General features: G+C 49.6%; 1 protein-coding gene across 1 annotated transcript in view; it reads left to right on the top strand.

Moving 5' to 3' along the window:
• The window catches only part of ash1l (ash1 (absent, small, or homeotic)-like (Drosophila)), a 412,201-nt gene that overhangs the window by 40,080 nt on the left and 351,606 nt on the right, over nucleotides 1-20,515 (top strand). Inside the window, 1 exon segment of the mRNA XM_072490632.1 lies at nucleotides 12,612-13,276. Coding sequence (XP_072346733.1) covers nucleotides 12,833-13,276 — 444 coding nt within the window. The 5' untranslated portion in view covers nucleotides 12,612-12,832.

The following is a 20,515-nucleotide window of genomic DNA, read 5'->3' on the forward strand; positions in this document are numbered from 1 at the left end:
CTTTCAAATTTCATCGAATTTACAGTGTAGAAGGAGGCCATTCGGCCCATCGAGTCTGTACCGGCTCTTGGAAAGAGCACCCTACTTAACCCCACACCCCGACCCTATTCCCGTAACCCTGCAACCCCATCTAACCTAAGGGCAATTTGGCACGGCCAATCCACCTAACCTGCACGTCTTTGGACTGTGGGAGGAAACCCACACACACACACACACACACACACACACGGGGCGAATGTGCAGACTCCGCATAGACAGTGACCCAAGCGGGAGTCGAACCTGGGACCTTAGCGCTGTGAAGCCATAGTGCTAACCACTATGCTACCATGCTGGGATTTCTCTCAAGATATTTTCTTCCTTTCCCCTGACCGCACTTTCCTTCTTGTTGGAGAAGGTCCTGTCCTTACAGGAGGCCTATCTCCAACCTGTACAGCCATACCCTATCTTCGGATCCTGCCTGTTGGAATAGAGGATGTGAGAAATGGGTTGAGCAGCTAGGCCCTGTATTTGCGTAGGAGACCTGGTGGGAAGCCCATTAAATGATGTAGTTACTTAAATAATTATATTTGTTAATCACTTTTTTGAATCTTTATTTATATAATATATTTAGTAAAAATATTTTTAAAAATTGGTTCAGGAGAATTTGGTGAGTCAATGTTCTGAGACTATCCAATTTTAGGGAGAGATTAAATAAGATCTAGTGGTGTTCAGTCAAGCATGGGAGCGTTTGGAACATCTAAGGGAATTGTTCGATCGACTACAGGAGGCTGGCTTGGTGGTAAACGTTTTTTTAAATGTTTCCAATTGAGATGCAATTTAGCGTGACCAATCCGCCTACCCAGCACATCTTGCAGGTGGGGTGCGACCTACGCGCACACTGGGAGAATGTGCAAACTCCACGCGGACGGTGACCCAGAGTCGGGATCGAACCTGGGCCCTCAGTGCTGTAGGCAGCAGTGCTAACCCCCTTAAAAATGAGTTTGTGAAAGCCAAAGTCATTATTAGGCCACACTATTGGACATGGCCAGGTGTCCCCATGGAATGCAAAAACGAAAACTATTGGGGAGTTCCCCGTACCATCAACGAGAAAAGAAAATCTGTGATTTCTGGGCATGAGTGCTTTCGACAGAACATTTGTACAGTGTGGTTGCTCCGCTTACAACGTTTGAAAAAAAACAGGAAATTTCTTTGGATGTTAGAATGTCAGGAGGCGTTGATGCTGTACTGTCACAAGAAGAGTATAGAAAGCCTGTTGTTTACCACTAAACTAAACGCTCATCAAAAGAAATATTTGACCATCGAGAAGGAGGGATTAAGTTTGATATTGGTGTTGCAACGTTGACGTTTATGTTGCGAGCAATTCATCAAGAGACAAGACCATAATCCATTGAGGTTTTTGAAGAAGTTTAACAATTGAAATGTAAGACTCTTGCTACAACCATTTAACATGAAAATTATACGTGTAGCAAGAAGAGAAAACGTGATTTCCGATGCTGTATCGGGGTGCAAGAATAATGGAATGTTCAAAGTTGGGAAAGAAAGACTGAAATGGATTATACTGATGTTTACGTTTGTATGCAGAAATATAATGAGATATGGATCATAGTTTTCAGTAATGAATGGTGTTGGGAAAGTTGACGAGGCTTTGGAAAATGAAGCCATCTTTGCATATTGCTGGTTCATTTCTTTTTAAGGGGGGAGGTGTGATGAATTAAGAAATCGGCACATATTTTTTATATTAGTGGCAGTAATGTTATTACAAGCCTGGGCTATGGTATATATTTGCATAATTTCATGGGAGTGTCACTTTAAGAAATGTTTTTGTCTTATCACATAGCTTCAGTGATGTCATTGCGTGGGTGGAGCTGGGCTGTGGCTCTGGGAGTTGGTTTTACTTTCGTTTTGGTTTGGGGCTTGTTGGTGGCTCTAAGTTTCTGCTTTCGTTTTCACATTTGGCTGCTGTACTCAAAAGTGTCTTGGCTTATCGCTCTATCTTCAGTTTAAAAGCTGTTTCCAGATTACTTGATAACTTAAAATAAATAATTGGTTTCTGGAAGGAATTTAAAACCTGCTGTTTTGGAAAGGAAAGAAGAGCATCCCTACCAGGCCTTGAGTGCTGTGTGCTGGGCCACACCTTTGAAAAGGTGGTACTGGTTTATGGGATTTTGTTATTAAATTGGAGCAGTTAAAGGGGGGAATTTATTAATACATAGATTTGCTGTAGCTGTGTGGGGTATTTATGTTTGTAGTTGATAAAAATGCTTACTGTGTGTGTTTATAAAAATGTTAACTAAATTTGTAGAATAAAGCTTGTTTTTGATTAAAAGTGATTCAGGCCTCTGTTGAATAACACTTGAAGGGCAGGCCCTTGTGCTCATCGTAATCAAAATCGATAAACGGTTGTAGGTCAGGTGAATTCCATGATATACTTTTGGAGTTTTCTAAACCCTGGCCCATAACAATAATATTATTATTAAAGAAGCTAGATTAAGGTATCGACTGTAAAGCTGTAATGAAGGAGTCGTGAAAGGTGAGGTCATGATTCATTCCAACCACGTGGTTGCAGACAAAGGGCTAATGGAATATAGTTCTGATTGCTGGAGATTCCGTGGAGAGTAGATAATTTGAGGGAGTGCTATTTAGTCTAAACTAAGCAAGTCATGTGACATTTTGGTGGAATCTGGGTGATTTAATTAATGGGAGGAGTCAGGGCTGTCTGTAGTTTTGCAGTTTGCCGTATGATTTGAGTCTGACAATATGAAGGATTTTAAATTCAACAGTGGTTTTGTCAAATGCTGCTCGGTTGAGCAGAAGTGCAGCACAGTAGCATAGTGGTTACTACCGTTGCTTCACAGCTACAGGATTCCAGGTTCGACTCCCGCTTGGGTCACTGTCTGTGCGGAGTCTGCACGTTCTCGTGTCTGCGCAGGTTTCCTCCGGGTGCTCCTGTTTCCTCCCAGAAGCCCCGAAAGACGTGCTGTTCGGTAAATTGGACATTCTGAATTCTCCCTCCGTGTTCCCGAACAGGCGCTGGAGTGTGCCGACTAGAGGATTTTCACAGTAATTTCATTGCAGTGTTAATGTAAGCCGACTTGTGACAATAAAGATTATTATTATTAAAAGTGTACTGCATCTGCTCCTGGAAGTCCCCAAAAGGCCCTGCACAACTGAGCAAGTAAATCTGTTTGTTTAACTTTGTAAAGTGGCATTTGAAGTGGTTTTGGGTTGCTTAATTGGAATTAGTAGCAGGTATGGGCCGTAAGTTTTAAGAACTGTTTAACTGATAATTATAACACTATTTTCCTTGATGTTAATGTGGTTAATTCTGTGTTTAAATTTAAAGAAATTTCAGAAATTCAGGGGTCTTGTCCAGTATAATAACACCACCTTGCTTCATACTTAAACGCGAATGAATCATTGTTTGATAGCGCAGAACATGAATACTGCTTGAAAAGAGATATTTTGTTGAAGCTTTTTGTCTAGCACTCATCAGGACAGTGCAAGAATATCGCTGTCCGGGGACACAACAACTTTATACTGCATGAGAAGGGGGTGCAAATGGACTTTGGTAGAGACGTTGCATCAGTAGATGGCGGCTGACTGTTAACTGCCAAGCATGGTTTGAAATTTAAACCAGGCAACGTGACCGGTCAAAGCATTGCCCTGAGGAATGAACCAGTGAATAGCTTTCACTTATTTGTTTGAAACAGGCGCAATGTGCGTACACGTTCTTCCTGTCTGTAAAGAACCGGGCCCTGTATATTAAGATATGTACCAGTACACAGAAATGTACCCACTGCGAGCCTAACTGACTATCATAAAACGGTCATGAGCACAATGTTTAATACACTGAGGATTATTTAGCAAACATTGCCCAATCGCGGAATCACATCTAATGATGGACATGTGTGTTGTAAGCCTGGGATTGTTGGCTATGGTCTGTATTTTGGCGGTGTGATAAGATTAGGAGATTGGGGCATGGTAGAGACCGTGCCACATTCCCAACACCACCCTGATTCTCATCGACTGTTGCATTTCTTAATTGTGTGCATGACTTGTGTGTTTACAACTGTCTCCAAGCTGAAATGAATCCTCCACATAGGAAAAATTAAATATTTTCTTAAATTACGTTTATTTTTCAATGGTGATCTCATGCTGTTTCTTGTGCCCGTTTGCTATTTTTGTTTCTTATTTCCATAATGTGCTCTCTCCTATTTTTGCACCCGCATTCCTCGGGGCAAATCCCTCTGTCGCTGTCCTAATTGCTTGAGGCAAACCCTTCTCGGGCAGCCACCAGTGACTTTAATGGCCGGCCTTGCACTGCTGTCATGATGCTGCCGACGTGGGTTAGATTCTGGGAGGTTGGCTTTCGTGAACCTTCTCCTAATCGAATTATTATGGTGACATAATTGTGCGCGTGCAATTTTGTCATCGAATTAAAAGGAGCTGGATTTAACAGTGGAAAGTCTGTCGCTAGCTCAAGGACATCGCGCCCCATAATCTCAGGCCCCAATGCCTCCAATGCAATTTTGACCCACTGTGGGGTTATTAGTCTTGGTGCTTTTATTTTAATTAACTCTGATTTCTCCCGCTGTCACAGCTTCACACTCATGCAATTATAGCTCTGAATACCTCGTCCATAGCCCAATTCTAAATGCGCAGTTGTAGTGTTAGATAGTTTCCACCCTTCAATTGGATATTTAATTAAAGACTTGCAAGTGAACATTATACTTCACTGAAATCATATCCTAAAACCACCTCTCATAAGAGCAGATTCATAAGATTTAATAATTCTCAGCTCAGAAGTGTTCTGATCTTCCGTGTTGGCCATGTTCAAGCTTTGGTTAAGAGAGTGAATGTTCCTTTTGGGTGCTGTGTTGATATGCATTGTGAAATCTCCCTCCAGCGGTACAGGCAGGGCATTTTGGTGTAAAGTGGAAATGGGGGTAGAAAGGGCATTTTGAGTTGTTAGACAGATGAGATAACAGCACTTTTCCTACTTCCAGAAGGCATTTGACAAAGTGCCGGGTAAAAGACTGTTCCAGAAGGTGAAATCGCAGGGTATTGTGGGTAGAGTACTAGATTGGATTGAGGATTGGCTGACTGACAGAAAGCAGAGGGTCGGGATAAACGGGTCCTTCTCTGGCTGTAACTAGCAGGGTGCCGCAGGGCTCAGTCCTCGGTCCTCAACTGTTTACAATCTATATAAATGATCTGTGAGCAGGGACAGAGTGTGACATAGCAAAATTTGCGGCGATACTAAAATAGGTGGGAAAGCAGGCAGTGAAGAGGAGGTTAAGATTTTACAGAGAAATAGAGAGGCTAGGAGATTGGGGCAAAATTTGTCAGATGGAGTTCGATGTGGATAAGTGTGAGGTTATCCACTTTGGCCGAAAAAATAGAATGGCAAATTATTAGCGAAATGGAAAGCAGATTAAAACTGCATCTGGGCAGCGGGATCCGAGTGTCTTTGTTCATGAATCGCAGAAAGTCAGTTTGCAGGTACAGCATGTAATTAAAAAGGCAAATGGAATGTTTGCGTTTATTGCGAAAGGACTGGAGCAAAAAAGTAGAGAAGTATTGTTGCAATTGTATAGAGTGTTGGTGAGACCACATCTGGAGTACTGTGTCCAGTTTTGGTATCCTTATTTGAGAAAGGATGTGATGACATTGGAAGCAGTTCAGAGGAGGGTCCACAGATTGATTCCGGGGATGAAAGGGTTGACGTACGAGGTGATTGAACAGTTTGGGCTTATACTCGCGGGAGTTTAGAAGGATGAGAGGGGATCTGATTGAGGTGTATAAAATACTAAGGGATTGATAAAGTCAACGTAGACCAAATGTTCCCTCTTGTGGGACAATCTATTTTTAAAAATAAATTTGGAGTACCCAATTATTTCATAGATTATCATAGAATTTACAGTGCAGAAGGAGGCCATTCGGCCCATCGAGTCTGCACCGGCTCTTGGAAAGAGCACCCTACCCAAGGTCAACACCTCCACCCTATCCGCATAACCCAGTAACCCCACCCAACACTATGGGCAATTTTTTTTCCAAATTAAGAGGCAATTTAGCGTGGCCAATCCACCTAACCTGTTCATCTTTGGATTGTGAGGGTGAGACCCACGCAGACACTGGGAGAATGTGCAAACTCCACACGGGCAGTGACCTGAGGCTGGGATCGAACCCGGGTCCTTAGTACCTTGGGCAGCACTGTGCCGCCCCTTTGTGGGACAATCTAGAACGGGAGGTCACGGGTGTAGGTTGAGAGGCGGTAGATTTCGAATTTAGATGAGGAGGAACTACTTCTGACAGAGGGTGGTGAATGTGTGGAACTCGCTTCCCCACAGTGCGGTGGAGTCAGAGTCATTAAATGGTGTCAAGAAAGAGATCGATATATTTCTGATTAAAAGGTGGGTTAAAGGGATTAAGGGAACAGTTGGGAAGCTTGGAGACCAGGAAGAGATCAGCCAGGATCTGATTGAATGGCAGTGCAGGCTGCATGGGCTGAATCGCAAACTCCTCCTAGTCCCTATGTCCCTCTGTTTCAGCTTTGTCATTGGTAGTGTTGAGAGCAGTTTTGAAATTATGAATTTGGACCAAGAAGCAGATTGACGAGCGTTCTTCCGTCCGCAATGCCAACATTAAAACTGATTTGGGAAACCTTGAAAGAATAGCTCCCTGTCTTTGCTGCGCTGTTCACATTGTCTGTGCATGTACTGCGATATAATTGAGAGTCGCTCACATAAAAGAGGATGGAGGAATTTAGCTGGCTGTGCAGCCTGTGCTGTTAGTTTATGGCTTTGAATGATCGGTTTTGCTGAGAGATTGGCGAGCTGTCTGAAGGTAATGGAGCGTGTGAAGAGAGAAAAGTATATTGAGTCGTGAAGAATGCTTCAAATTATTTCAATGCCTTTCACTCATCCGCCAGCTAACTTCTGTAGGTTTGAAAGTTGGGTCCTGTAATAAGTTTATAAGATATCGGGGCAGAATTAGGCGATTTGGCCCATCGAGCCCGCTCCGCCATTTGATCGTGGCTGATCTCGTCCTGGCCTTAACTCCACTGCCCTGGGTGGCACGATGGCGCACTAGTTAGCACTGCTGCCTCACAGCGCTGAGGACCCGGGCTTGATCCAGGCCCTGGGTCACTGTCCGTGTGGAGTTTGCACATGCACCCCGTGTCTGCATGGGTCTCAACCCCCCCCCCCCACAACCCAAAGATGTGCAGGGGAGGTGTATTGGCCACGCTAAATTGCTCCTTAATTGGGGGAAATTTGGCCCGTTCTCCATAACCCTTCAACCCATTACCAGTTTAAAAATCTATCTTAACTCCTCCTTAAATCTACTCACTGTCCCAGCATCCACCTCTGGGATAGCGCATTCCACAACCCTTTGGGAGAAATAGTTTCTCCTCAAGTCTGTTTTAAATTTGCTGTCTCTTATCCTAAGACTGATCTCTCGTTCTAGAAGCACCCACACGAGGAAGCACCCACTCCATGTCTACTTTATCCATATCTTTTATCAGCTTGTATACCTCAATTAGATCGCCCTTCATTGCTCAAAAGAAAATTCCTCTAATATATCCCGACTGCTTCTAGTTTTTCCCCTGTGCTGATGCCCGAATGCACAGTGTGTTTACTGGGATTGTTGTCCTAATAAGATGATTAGAGAATATGAGTAGGATGGAATATTCAACAGGGTCTAATTTCTGGAGCATTTTATTGGAAAGGAGGAGAGGAATTGCAGACTTGCCTACGGGCAAAGACAATCCTGCAGCACAAACTGAAGTGCGAATCCCCACAGTGCAGAAGGAGGCCATTCAGCCCATCAAGTCTGCACCCATCCTCCGAACATGCACGCTACCCAGGTCCACCCCATCCTTGTAATCTAACCTGCACATCCCTGGATGCCAAGGGGCAGTTTAGCATGGCCAGTCCACCTAACCAGCACATCCTTTGGACAGTGGGAGGAATCCGGAGCCCCCCGATCGCGCAAACGCCACACGCAGACCCCGCCCCCTGACCACTGTGACTCAGTGAGGAGATGTCATGCAGAGTCAGCTGACTGAGGATTCAGCGACAGACATTTGGCTCTGCAGCATTTGAACCTACAGTCAGGCCTTCTGTGAAATATCCCGACAGTTCAGAGTGCCTTGTCACCGACTTATTCTGAGCAAAGTGGTTTATCCATCACCTCAGCCCTGTTTCGATGCAGCCCCGTCCTGTATGCACATGTTGTAACTGCATTAAAGATAGCCGTGGCCAGATGTCTACTGTTTTCTTAGAGTCCAAGGGTTAAGAACAAATGTACACGTTCTGCTTTCTTGCTGCATTTATTGTTGGTTAGCTGATGGTTGGCAGTGTTGTGACAGCCAATTATGTTAGCGGAAAGTAGTATATCTATAATTTTGTTTATTCAATTTATTTATACAGGGTGAAGGCAGATTGCATCATAACATCATATAATTCTTCAAATCCTGACAGCATGACTTTGCCCATGTGAGAGCTAGATCTGCAGCAATGTCCTGTGCTCAATCCCATGTACCAGAATATCATTGACTAGGAAAAGAGCCTTTCCTTTTTGCAAGCTGAGTTCATGCGATGCACAACCCCCCCACCCCACCCCATCGTTAGTCCCAATGTATCTCCTATTCTGAAGGCAGTAAATGTTTCTGTCGATTGGGATAGACGTGGAAATTGTGGTGGTCCATCGCCGATCCAAATCCTGTCCTTGACTCGTACCCCTACTCGGGCACTTTCAGTCGCAGGTGCTCCCAGATGCCCTTGCCAAGGATTGCTGAAAGCTATTGTGAATTCCCCACAGCTTAAGATGAGCTAAGTTGTCATTATGATTGAAGCTGACGCTTTCCCTGGTCTGTTCCGGCCAACCACCACACTGTATGCTAATTATCTACTGGGCAGACAGTGGAATGGAAAAGCTTTTAATAATGGTGTCAATTAGCAGGAGTGAAATAAAAATCGGTCCTTCAGCTAGAAGAAAAAAATAACGTAGACCCCCCCCCCCCCCCCTCCCCCAAAACAATCTTTGAGGCAAAGGAATGTGCATTTGTATTCTGCCCCAAAGTGCTTGGCATGCATGGAGAGCAGTGTAGTCGATTTCATCGAGCAGCCAGCTTGCCACACTTCATGGTATCTGGGTCACTTTACTGTTGTGATTGTACGTATGTCAGGCGTGTAGCGAGCGGTATCTGTCACGCTGCGCGGCGGTATCGGATGCACGTAGCTTATTGTAAGGATCTTGAGCCAGGGATTATGTTGCCATACATTTTTTCGCTGGGTCTTTGAGGAATGAAGGTGACTTGCATTTGTATAGTGCCTCCAGAAGCCATTGACGAAACATGTCGACAGGACCGTAATGTGGGGAAACTTTTGACAGGTCTCGGGTGATAGTAGTGAGATAATGACCAAGATAATCCGATTTAATGATGTTGGACGAGAGCGAAATACTGGCCAAGGTGCCACCAGACCTGCCAATCAATCAATACTTTGAATAGTGTCCACCCAAGAGTGAAGACGGTGATCAGTTTAATGATGGTGAATGACCTGATGTAGAATTAATACATTGAGTGGGTGGTTTCTGTCTACTGTATTAAAGCGTGAACAGGGCAAGAGTTGGGAAGATTTTTTTTAAAAGTATGTTTATTAGGATTTTACATTATTGCAAACAACGCAACAAAATGAATACATCGCAGTAAGCAAGGAGATAAATGGCTGAATATACATAAATATAGAGGGGGTAACAGGAGAGCATCAGTATAGCTAGCTTATTACGATCTCGGACCAGACCCAACAGTTGATAGGATACTGGACAGAAACCCCAATGTTTTGTTTAATTTTTAAGACTGAAAGGAAAGGATATTTCACTCCAGAAATGAAATGAAAATCGCTTATTGTCACAAGTAGGCTTCAAATGAAGTTACTGTGAAAAGCCCCTAGTCGCCACATTCCGGCGCCTGTTCGGGGAGGCTGGTACGGGAATGACTCACAAATAAGGACATTGTACATAAAAACAAACTTTATTTCTAACACCGTATTAAACTAACTATCCTCATACAGGGAATAGCTTACAATTACCAGCTAAGCAATGCTTGGGGCAGCACAGTGGCGCAGTGGTCAGCACTGCTGCCTCACGGCGCCGAGGTCCCAGGTTCGATCCCAGCTCTGGGTCACTGCCCATGTGGAGTTTGCACATTCTCCCCGTGTTTGCGTGGGTTTCGCCCCCACAATCCAAAAGATGTGCAGGGTAGGTGAATTGGCCACGCTAAATTGTCCCTTAATTGGAAAAAAAGAATTGGGTGCTCTAAATTTTTTTTTAAAAAGCTAAGCAAAGCTTAACTGTAAAAGAAATGATAACCCTTAACCGCTATCTTTATCTCCACTCAAACAAAACCCATCTCGGGTCACAATCCTCTTTTAAATGCAAGAGGGTGCTCCGGTTTCCTCCCACAGTCCAAAGATGTGGCCGTTAGATAATTTGGACATTCTGAATTCTCCCTCCGTGTACCCGAACAGGCGCCGGAGTGTGGAGACTTGGGGCTTTTCACGCTAACCTCATTGCAGCGCCTACTTGTGACAATAACGATTATTATTATAAGCAGAGCCAGAGCTCGCAAAAACGCAGCCCGACCCCCACACATCGCATGACCCCGATTTATTTATATGTTTAAGCGCAAACAAACTCCTGCAAGTTGCTGGTGTCAGTCCTCAGGATGCAATAATATTTGTGGAAAAAGTTAAAACTACCCAAATAGGAGGATGAATATTCGGGGTTTGACTTAGTTTTGTGAATTTTATGTTCGGTACACCCAAAATTGCTTTGAAATAGGTCCCCGTGAACCTACGCGTATACCTGTGCAGCTGAACACACCTGGCCAATCTTTCTTGTTGCCTTCTGGATTATTTTCCTTAAATGTTTGTTTCCTTTTCTCCGCTTCACTGGCTGTTTCAATTTAAAACCTAGGATTAGCGCTTTTGGGGAAATGCTTGTGTGCTGTTGAAATAATCCATTCTGTTTATATATGCACCATTATGAAAAAAACACAGCGGTGGGCATGTGTACTCTCCGCGCAGCTGTGCTGTCGGTCGAAGAATTTCACTAAGACTTTAATGAAACGTGGAACTAAGGCAGCCTCAGATCGGGGTTAGCGTTACCGGTCAACACCCACCCACCAAAACCTGATTCCAGGATTCCATAATCCTTCAAAGTCTGTTTGGATATAATGTACTGCGTGTCCGAACTTTTTATCAATGGTGGATGTGCTGTGGCGTTTCTCAGAAGGCTACATACAGGCACAGCAAGCAGTTGGGAAAGCTAGTACTGTCATTTATTGTGAGGGGAATTGATTACAAAAGTTGGGGAGGCCATGCTTCAGTTGTACAGGGCCACATCTGGGGTATAAGTGTACTGTGCTGGTCTCCTTATTTAAGGAAGGATGTAAATCAGCGAGGTTTACTGGACTGATACCAGGAATGGGATCATGAGGGAAGGTTGGAGAGGTCAGGTTTGTATCCGCTGGAGTGAGAGCAAGAAATGAGAGAGGCCACGAGGTGGAAACCTTGAAGATCCTGATGGGACGTTGATGTGGAGAGGATGTTTCCTCCTGTGGGAGAATCGAGAACTAGGGGGCCACTGTTTAAAAAATAATAATAAGGAGTCACCCATTGAAGACTGGGAATGTTTTCTCTGAAAGCGGTGAGTCTCTGGGACTCTTCCTCAAAAGGCAATGGAAGCAGTCTTTTAATATCTTTTAAGGCGGAGCTGGGGAGATTCTTGATGAACGAGGGGGCTGAAAGTTGTGGAGGTGAGGCAGGGACATGGGCTTGGAGTTGGAATCCGATCAGCTGTGATCTGATTGAACGGTGGAGTGGAGCAGGCCCGAGGGCCTGAGTGGCCTCCTCCTGCTCCTAATTGGTATTTAAGGTAGTTCTTGGATTATGGTTAGAATCTTTCGATCATAGATGTAGATTTAATTTCCAATCCAGCCTGTGCTTTAAGTAGGTAAAGCCAGGGAATTGTAGCTATTTCGTAACTGCTGAGGATGTTTGTAACTGGTGGTAAATTTCAGACCGTGTGACTGAGCATTGGCCCTTTTAACGGAAATGGTTCCGTTTTTTATGTGCATGGTCTTGTATCGAGCACTCATTTGGTAGATGTGAGACTGCATAAAACAACCGCCAGTTTAGTCCTAGGTTCTCCCTCCAGTTGTTTAGAGACCGCATTCGGCTCCAACTGGAGGTGGGAATCTCCTCAGTCTGATGCATTGAGAGCACCCTATGAGAAGTTTGTTGACACGACTAATGTGTATTGGCTTCAGTGCAAACTTTCCTCCTACCTGGACCCAAAGAGCATTGATCCATTAACTAAACGCTGTGATAACATTGCATAAAAATTACCTTGACCTGACAAAGTGAAATGAACCATCCGGGGCAAAAGTTTTCAATGGGCGGAGAATGGGACGGGAAAGGTGTACATCGGTGTTTTATCATCTGCTCGTGCCTCGCTTGATATTCGTGGTGGGGGAAAATCCCTGAGGAAGTGATTGCCGATTAATGCTAACTTTCTTTTTCTCTCTCTCTCTCTCTCTTTTACAGGGACAGTGATGTGGCGTTTCAGCTGGGAGCAGTAACCAGGCAGCTTGGGTCGTGTCAGTGCCTGCTACAGAGAGCAGCAATCTGAACACACGGGTGGATCTTTCTAACAATCTTTACCGATACTGGTCTGGTGGTGGCGGGGGCAGGGGGGTGGAGGGGTGGGGGGGGAGGAGGAGGAGGGGGGGGGGAGAAAGGAGAGAGAGAGAGAGAGGAGTTGAAGAATGGAGCAAAGAAATGCACTGGCGGGATCCCTGAGCCAGCCCCTGGGCACTGACGCAGAGGGCAACCCTGGGAGGAGCACCCCGGCCAATTGCGGCCTCAAGGTTGCTGGCAGACGAGAGGGCGATATCGAGGGGGGTGCCGTGGAGGAAGAAGATGGCACGCGCTGGAAACGGGAAGAGGGGAAAGCCGCTGACTCGGGGCAGGAGCTCGAGCCGCCGATCCCGGACCAGCAGCAGTTCTCAGTCAGGGAGACCAATTTTGCCGAGGGCAACCTGAAACTGAAAATTGGGCTGCAGCCCAAGAGAACTAAGAAGCCCCCCAAAAACTTGGAGAATTATGTCTGTCGGCCCGCCATTAAAACAACCATCAAGCACTCGAGAAACAAAATAGCAAAAAGTGGGAAGAGCGCCGAGGAGAGGGAGGAAGAGAGCGAGATAAAACGGGTAAGGTTTCCACTTTGACTTATCCCGCACAGTAACTGTTGACTCTGCTGTTTAATGGCATTTTTCCCCCCTCTTGGAGCTTGCTTGCCTGCAGGTTGGTTGAGAGAGACTACCTCCTTCCTATTTAACTCCCAATTGTAAAGCAATGCGGTCGATGTCACGTGTTGAACTCCCACTCAGGGGGGAAAGCTGAGGCGTTTAAACCTTTATCCCCAAGTTCTGACCCCCATCCCTACACTTGTGCAGGGCCCGGAGAGACTTTCAGGATGTGTTAAATTGCCGAAAGTAGAACATATTTCCATGAGAATTTTATCGAGCCGTTCCGCTTGTTGTTATCAGTGAAAGCCAAACGTTGTGTGAGAGTAGCCAGAGTCCCCAAGGGCCGTAGGCTGCCCCCTCCTTTCCAACGAGAGAGGGAGAGAGAGAGCTGACTGGTGGTGATTTAACCCGAGGGTCACCTCGCCTCACGCGGGGTGGGGACAGGCTCGAGAAGACGTTTCGGGAATTGAACCAAACTGTTGGCATCGCTCAGCCGTCGAGACAATTGAGCTGACCTCCCCAAAGCCCAGACTGTATAACCAAGTCAGCCGGCCCATTTATCTGAAACAGACTTTGTAGAATGGTATCCCTCCAGAGTATTATGATGGCCACCCCCAGACCTATGGTTTTTCCTGGGGTTGGCGGGTCGTATCGGACATTCAGATGAAAGAGGTGGAAATAGTATTTCCACTCCGGTGAGATTTTATTTTCAATTAAATTCTCATCGATTTGACGTTTGAAAATGAAATTTGGAAGTGACTTTAAAATGGAAAACTATCTGTTCCAATTGTGACACAGTAACTACTGGAAATAATGAGCATCCTAAGCATCTGAAGGAGAGGAGACTGGTTAATGGTTTTTATACAGAGTCAAAACATTAACCCATCTGTTCTCATTCAGATCCTGCTATGTCTGCGAAGTATCTCAGCAATATATCTTCACTTCAGGGTTACAAAATTCACTGCTTTTGCTTCTTATATTTATTCTTATAATTGTGTAAACCAGTAGTGTGTTTTACGAGCATCAGTGGAATGGTGTTTCTGGCTGAAATATGTGGAAGATTAACTGGAGGGAGCTAGCCACTAAAACAATTTAGTCTGTCTCAGATTGAGCTTCAGAATTTGGTACACCTGAGACCTGGGTTCAGGGAGGTCACACACTGGGGTTCAGGGTCACTGAGACACTGGGGTTCAGGTCTCAGGGTCAGTGAGGCACTGGGGTTCAGGTCTCGGGGTCACTGAGACACTGGGATTCAGGTCTCGGGGTCACTGAGACACTGGGGTTCAGGTCTCGGGGTCACTGGGGTTCAGGTCTCGGGGTCACTGAGACACTGGAGTTCAGGTCTCGGGGTCACAGACACTGGGGTTCAGGTCTCGGGGTCACAGACACTGGGGTTCAGGTCTCGGGGTCACAGACACTGGGGTTCAGGTCTCGGGGTCAGTGAGGCACTGGGGTTCAGGTCTCGGGGTCACTGAGACACTGGGATTCAGGTCTCGGGGTCACTGAGACACTGGGCTTCCGGTCTCGGGGTCACTGAGACACTGGGGTTCAGGTCTCGGGGTCACTGGGGTTCAGGTCTCGGGGTCACTGAGACACTGGGATTCAGGTCTCGGGGTCACTGAGACACTGGGGTTCAGGTCTCGGGGTCACTGGGGTTCAGGTCTCGGGGTCACTGAGACACTGGAGTTCAGGTCTCGGGGTCACAGACACTGGGGTTCAGGTCTCGGGGTCACAGACACTGGGGTTCAGGTCTCGGGGTCACAGACACTGGGGTTCAGGTCTCGGGGTCAGTGAGGCACTGGGGTTCAGGTCTCGGGGTCACTGAGACACTGGGATTCAGGTCTCGGGGTCACTGAGACACTGGGCTTCCGGTCTCGGGGTCACTGAGACACTGGGGTTCAGGTCTCGGGGTCACTGGGGTTCAGGTCTCGGGGTCACAGACACTGGGGTTCAGGTCTCGGGGTCACAGACACTGGGGTTCAGGTCTTGAGGACACAGACACTGGGGTTCAGGTCTCGGGGTCAGTGAGATACTGGGGTTCAGGTCTCGGGGTCACTGAGACACTGGGGTTCAAGTCTCGGGGTCACTGGGGTTCAGGTCTCGGGGTCACTGACACTGGGGTTCAGGTCTCGCGGTCACAGACTCTGGGGTTCAGGTCTCGGGGTCACTGAGACACTGGGGTTCAGGGTCACTGAGACACTGGGGCTCAGGTCTCGGGGTCACCGAGACACTGGGGTTCAGGTCTCTGGGTCACCGAGACACTGGGGTTCAGGTCTCGGGGTCACAGACACTGGGGTTCAGGTCTCGGGGTCACTGAGACACTGGGGTTCATGTCTCGGGGTCACTGAGACACTGGGGCTCAGGTCTCTGGGTCACCGAGACACTGGGGCTCAGGTCTCGGGGTCACCGAGACACTGGGGTTCAGGTCTCTGGGTCACCGAGACACTGGGGTTCAGGTCTCGGGGTCACAGACACTGGGGTTCAGGTCTCGGGGTCACTGAGACACTGGGGTTCATGTCTCGGGGTCACTGAGACACTGGGGTTCATGTCTCGGGGTCACTGAGACACTGGGGTTCAGGTCTCGGGGTCACAGAGACACTGGGGTTCAGGTCTCGGGGTCACTGCACACTGGGGTTCAGGTCTCGGGGTCACAGACTCTGGGGTTCAGGTCTCGGGGTCACTGAGACACTGGGGCTCAGGTCTCGGGGTCACCGAGACACTGGGGTTCAGGTCTCTGGGTCACTGAGACACTGGGGTTCAGGGTCACTGAGACACTGGGGTTCAGGTCTCGGGGTCACAGACACTGGGGTTCAGGTCTCGGGGTCACAGACACTGGGGTTCAGGTCTCGGGGTCACAGACACTGGGGTTCAGGTCTCGGGGTCACAGACACTGGGGTTCAGGTCTTGGGGACACAGACACTGGGGTTCAGGTCTCGGGGTCAGTGAGATACTGGGGTTCAGGTCTTGGGGTCACTGAGATACTGGGGTTCAGGGCTTGGGGTCACTGAGACACTGGGGTTCAAGTCTCGGGGTCACTGAAAACTGGGGTTCAGGTCTCGGGGTCACTGAGACACGGGTTCAGGTCTCGGGGTCACAGACACTGGGGTTCAGGGTCACTGAGACACTGGGGTCCACGTCTCGGGGTCACTGAGACACTGGGGTTCAGGCCTCGGGGTCACAGATCCTGGGGTTCAGGTCTCGGGGGTCACAGGCACTGGGGTTCAGGTCTCGGGGTCTGAGACACTGGGGTTCAGGTCTCGGGGTCACAGACACGGGTTCAGGTTTCGGGGTCACCGACACTGGGGTTCAGGTCTCGGGGTCACTGAGACACTGGGGTTCAGGTCTCGGGGTCTGAGACACTGGGGTTCAGTCTCGGGGTCACAGACAGTGGGGTTCAGGTCTTGGGGTCGCAGACACTGGGGTTCAGGTCTCGGGGTCACTGACACTGGGGTTCAGGTCTCGGGGTCACTGAGACACTGGGGTTCAGGTCTCGGGGTCAGAGACACTGGAGTTCAGGTCTCGGCGTCACTGAGACACCTAGGTTCAAGTCTCGGGGTCACAGACACTGGGGTTCAGGTCTCGGGGTCACAGAGACACTGGGGTTCAGGTCTCGGGTGTCAGTGAGACACTGGGGTTCAGGTCTCGGGTTCACTGACACTGGGGTTCAGGTCTCGGGGTCACAGACACTGGGGTTCAGGTCTCGGGGTCACTGAGACACTGGGGTTCAGGTCTCGGGGTCACTGAGACACTGGGGTTCAGGTCTCGGTGTCACAGAGACACTGGGGTTCAGGCCTCGGGGTCACTGACACTGGGGTTCAGGTCTCGGGGTCACTGACACTGGGGTTCACGTCTCGGGGTCACTGAGACACTGGGGTTCAGGTCTCGGGGTCACAGACACTGGGGTTCAGGTCTCCGGGTCACAGACACTGGGGTTCAGGTCTCCGGGTCACAGACACTGGTGTTCAGGTCTCGGGGTCACTGAGACACTGGGGTTCAGGTCTCCGGTCACTGAGACACTGGGGTTCAGGTCTCTGGGTCACTGACACTTGGGTTCAGGTCTCGGGGTCACTGAGACACTGGGGTTCAGGTCTCGGGGTCAGAGACACTGGGGTTCAGGTCTCAGGATCACAGACAATGGGGTTCAGGACTCGGGGTCACAGACACTGGGGTTCAGGTCTCGGGGTCACTGAGACACTGGGGTTCAGGTCTCGGGGTCACAGACTCTGGGGTTCAGGTCTCGGGGTCACAGACTCTGGGGTTCAGGTCTCGGGGTCACTGAGACACTTTGGTTCAAGTCTCGGGGTCACTGAGACACTGGGGTTCAGGTCTCGGGGTCAGTGAGACACTGGGGTTCAGGTCTCGGGGTCACAGACACTGGGGTTCAGGTCTCGGGGTCACAGACACTGGGGTTCAGGTCTCGGGGTCACAGACACTGGGGTTCAGGTCACAGGGTCACTGACACTGGGGTTCAGGTCTCGGGGTCAATGAGACACTGGGGTTCAGGTCTCGGAGTCACAGGCTCTGGGGTTCAGGTCTCGGGGTCACAGACTCTGGTTCAGGTCTCTGGGTCACAGACTCTGAGGTTCAGGTCTCGGGGTCACTGAGACACTGGGGTTCAGGTCTCGGGGTCACAGACTCTGGGGTTCAGGTCTCGGGGTCACAGACTCTGGGGTTCAGGTCTCGGGGTCACTGAGACACTGGGGTTCAGGTCTCGGGGTCACTGAGACACTTTGGTTCAAGTCTCGGGGTCACTGAGACACTGGGGTTCAGGTCTCGGGGTCAGTGAGACACTGGGGTTCAGGTCTCGGGTCACAGACACTGGGGTTCAGGTCTCGGGGTCACAGACACTGGGGTTCAGGTCACAGGGTCACTGACACTGGGGTTCAGGTCTCGGGGTCAATGAGACACTGGGGTTCAGGTCTCGGGGTCACAGTCTCTGGGGTTCAGGTCTCGGGGTCACAGACACTGGGGTTCAGGGTCACAGACACTGGGGTTTGGTCTCGGGGTCACTGAGACACTGGGGTTCAGGTCTCGGCGTCACTGAGACACTGGGGTTCAGGTCTCGGGGTCACAGACACTGGGGTTCAGGTCTCGGGGTCACAGACACTGGGGTTCAGGTCCCGCGGTCACTGAGACACTGGGGTTCAGGTCTCGGGGTCACAGACACTGGGATTCAGGTCTCGGCGTCACTGAGACACTGGGGTTCAGGGTCACTGAGACACTGGGGTTCAGGTCTCGGGGTCACAGACACTGGGGTTCAGGACTTGGGGTCACAGACGCTGGTGTTCAGGTCTCCGGTCACAGAGACACTGGGGTTCCGGTCTCTGGGTCACTGAGACACTGGGGTTCAGGTCTTGGGGTCACAGACTCTGGGGTTCAGGTCTCGGGGTCACTGACTCTGGGGTTCAGGTCTCGGGGTCACACACTGGGGTTCAGGTCTCGGCGTCACTGAGACACTGGGGTTCAGGTCTCGGGGTCACTGACACTTGGGTACACGTCTCGGGATCACTGAGACACTGGGGTTCAGGTCTCGGCGTCACTGAGACACTGGGGTTCAGGGTCACTGAGACACTGGGGTTCAGGTCTCGGGGTCACACACTGGGGTTCAGGTCTCGGAGTCACTGAGACACTGGGGTTCAGGTCTCGGGGTCACTGACACTTGGGTACACGTCTCGGGATCACTGAGACACTGGGGTTCAGGTCTCGGGGTCACTGAGACACGGGTTCAGGACTCGGGGTCACAGACACTGGGGTTCAGGTCTCGGGGTCACTGAGACACTGGGGTTCAGGTCTCGGCGTCACTGAGACACTGGGGTTCAGTCTCGGGGTCACTGACACTGGGGTTCAGGTTTCGGTGTCACTGAGACACTGGGGTTCAGGGTAACTGAGACACTGGGGTTCAGGTCTCGGGGTCAATGAGACACTGGGGTTCAGGTCTCGGGGTCACTGACACTGGGGTTCAGGTCTCGGGGTCACTGAGACACTGGGGTTCAGATCTCGGGGTCACTGAGACACGGGTTCAGTTCTCGGGGTCACTGAGACACTGGGGTTCAGGTCTCGGGGTCACTGAGACACTGGGGTTCAGGTCCCGGGTTCACAGACACTGGGGTTCAGGTCTCGAGGTCACAGACACTGGGGTTCAGGTCTCGAGGTCACAGACTCTGGGGTTCATGGCTCGGTGTCACAGACACTGGGGTTCAGGTCTCGGGGTCACTGACACTGGGGTTCAGGTCTCGGTATTACAGACACTGGGGTTCAGGTCTCGGGGTCACAGACACTGGGGTTCAGGTCTCGAGGTCACAGACTCTGGGGTTCATGGCTCGGTGTCACAGACACTGGGGTTCAGGTCTCGGGGTCACTGAGACACTGGGGTTCAGGTCTCGGTGTCATAGACTCTGGGGTTCAGGTCTCGGGGTCACTGAGACACTGGGGTTCAGGTCTCGGGGTCACTGAGACACTGGGGTTCAGGTCTCGGGGTCACAGACACTGGGGTTCAGGGTCACTGAGACACTGGGGTCCACGTCTCGGGGTCACTGAGACACTGGGGTTCAGGTCTCGGTGTCACAGACACTGGGGTTCAGGTCTCGGGGTCACTGAGACACTGGGGTTCAGGTCTCGGGGTCACAGACTCTGGGGTTCAGGTCTCGGCGTCACAGACACTGGGGTTCAGGAGTCGGGGTCACTGAGACACTGGGGTTCAGGTCTCCGGTCACTGAGACACTGGGGTTCCGGTCTCTGGGTCACTGAGACACTGGGGTTCAGGTCTCGGGGTCACTGAGACACGGGGGTTCAGGTCTCTGGGTCACAGACACGGGTTCAGGTCTCGGGGTCACTGAGACACTGGGGTTCAGGTCTCGGGGTCACTGAGACACTGGGGTTCAGGTCTCGGGGTCACTGCACACTGGGGTTCAGGTCTCGGGGTCACTGAGACAATGGGGTTCAGGTCTCGGGGTCGCAGACACTGGGGTTCAGGTCTCGAGGTCACAGACTCTGGGGTTCATGGCTCGGTGTCACAGACACTGGGGTTCAGGTCTCGGGGTCACTGAGACACTGGGGTTCAGGTCTCGGGGTTACAGACACTGGGGTTCAGGTCTCAGTGCCATAGACCCTATGGTTCAAGTCTCGGGGTCACTGAGACGCTGGGGTTCAGGTCCCGTGGTCACAGACACTGGGGTTCAGCGTCACTGAGACACTGGGGTT

The sequence above is a fragment of the Scyliorhinus torazame genome, chromosome 26, assembly GCF_047496885.1.
Source record: "Scyliorhinus torazame isolate Kashiwa2021f chromosome 26, sScyTor2.1, whole genome shotgun sequence".
Lineage (NCBI taxonomy): Eukaryota > Metazoa > Chordata > Chondrichthyes > Carcharhiniformes > Scyliorhinidae > Scyliorhinus > Scyliorhinus torazame.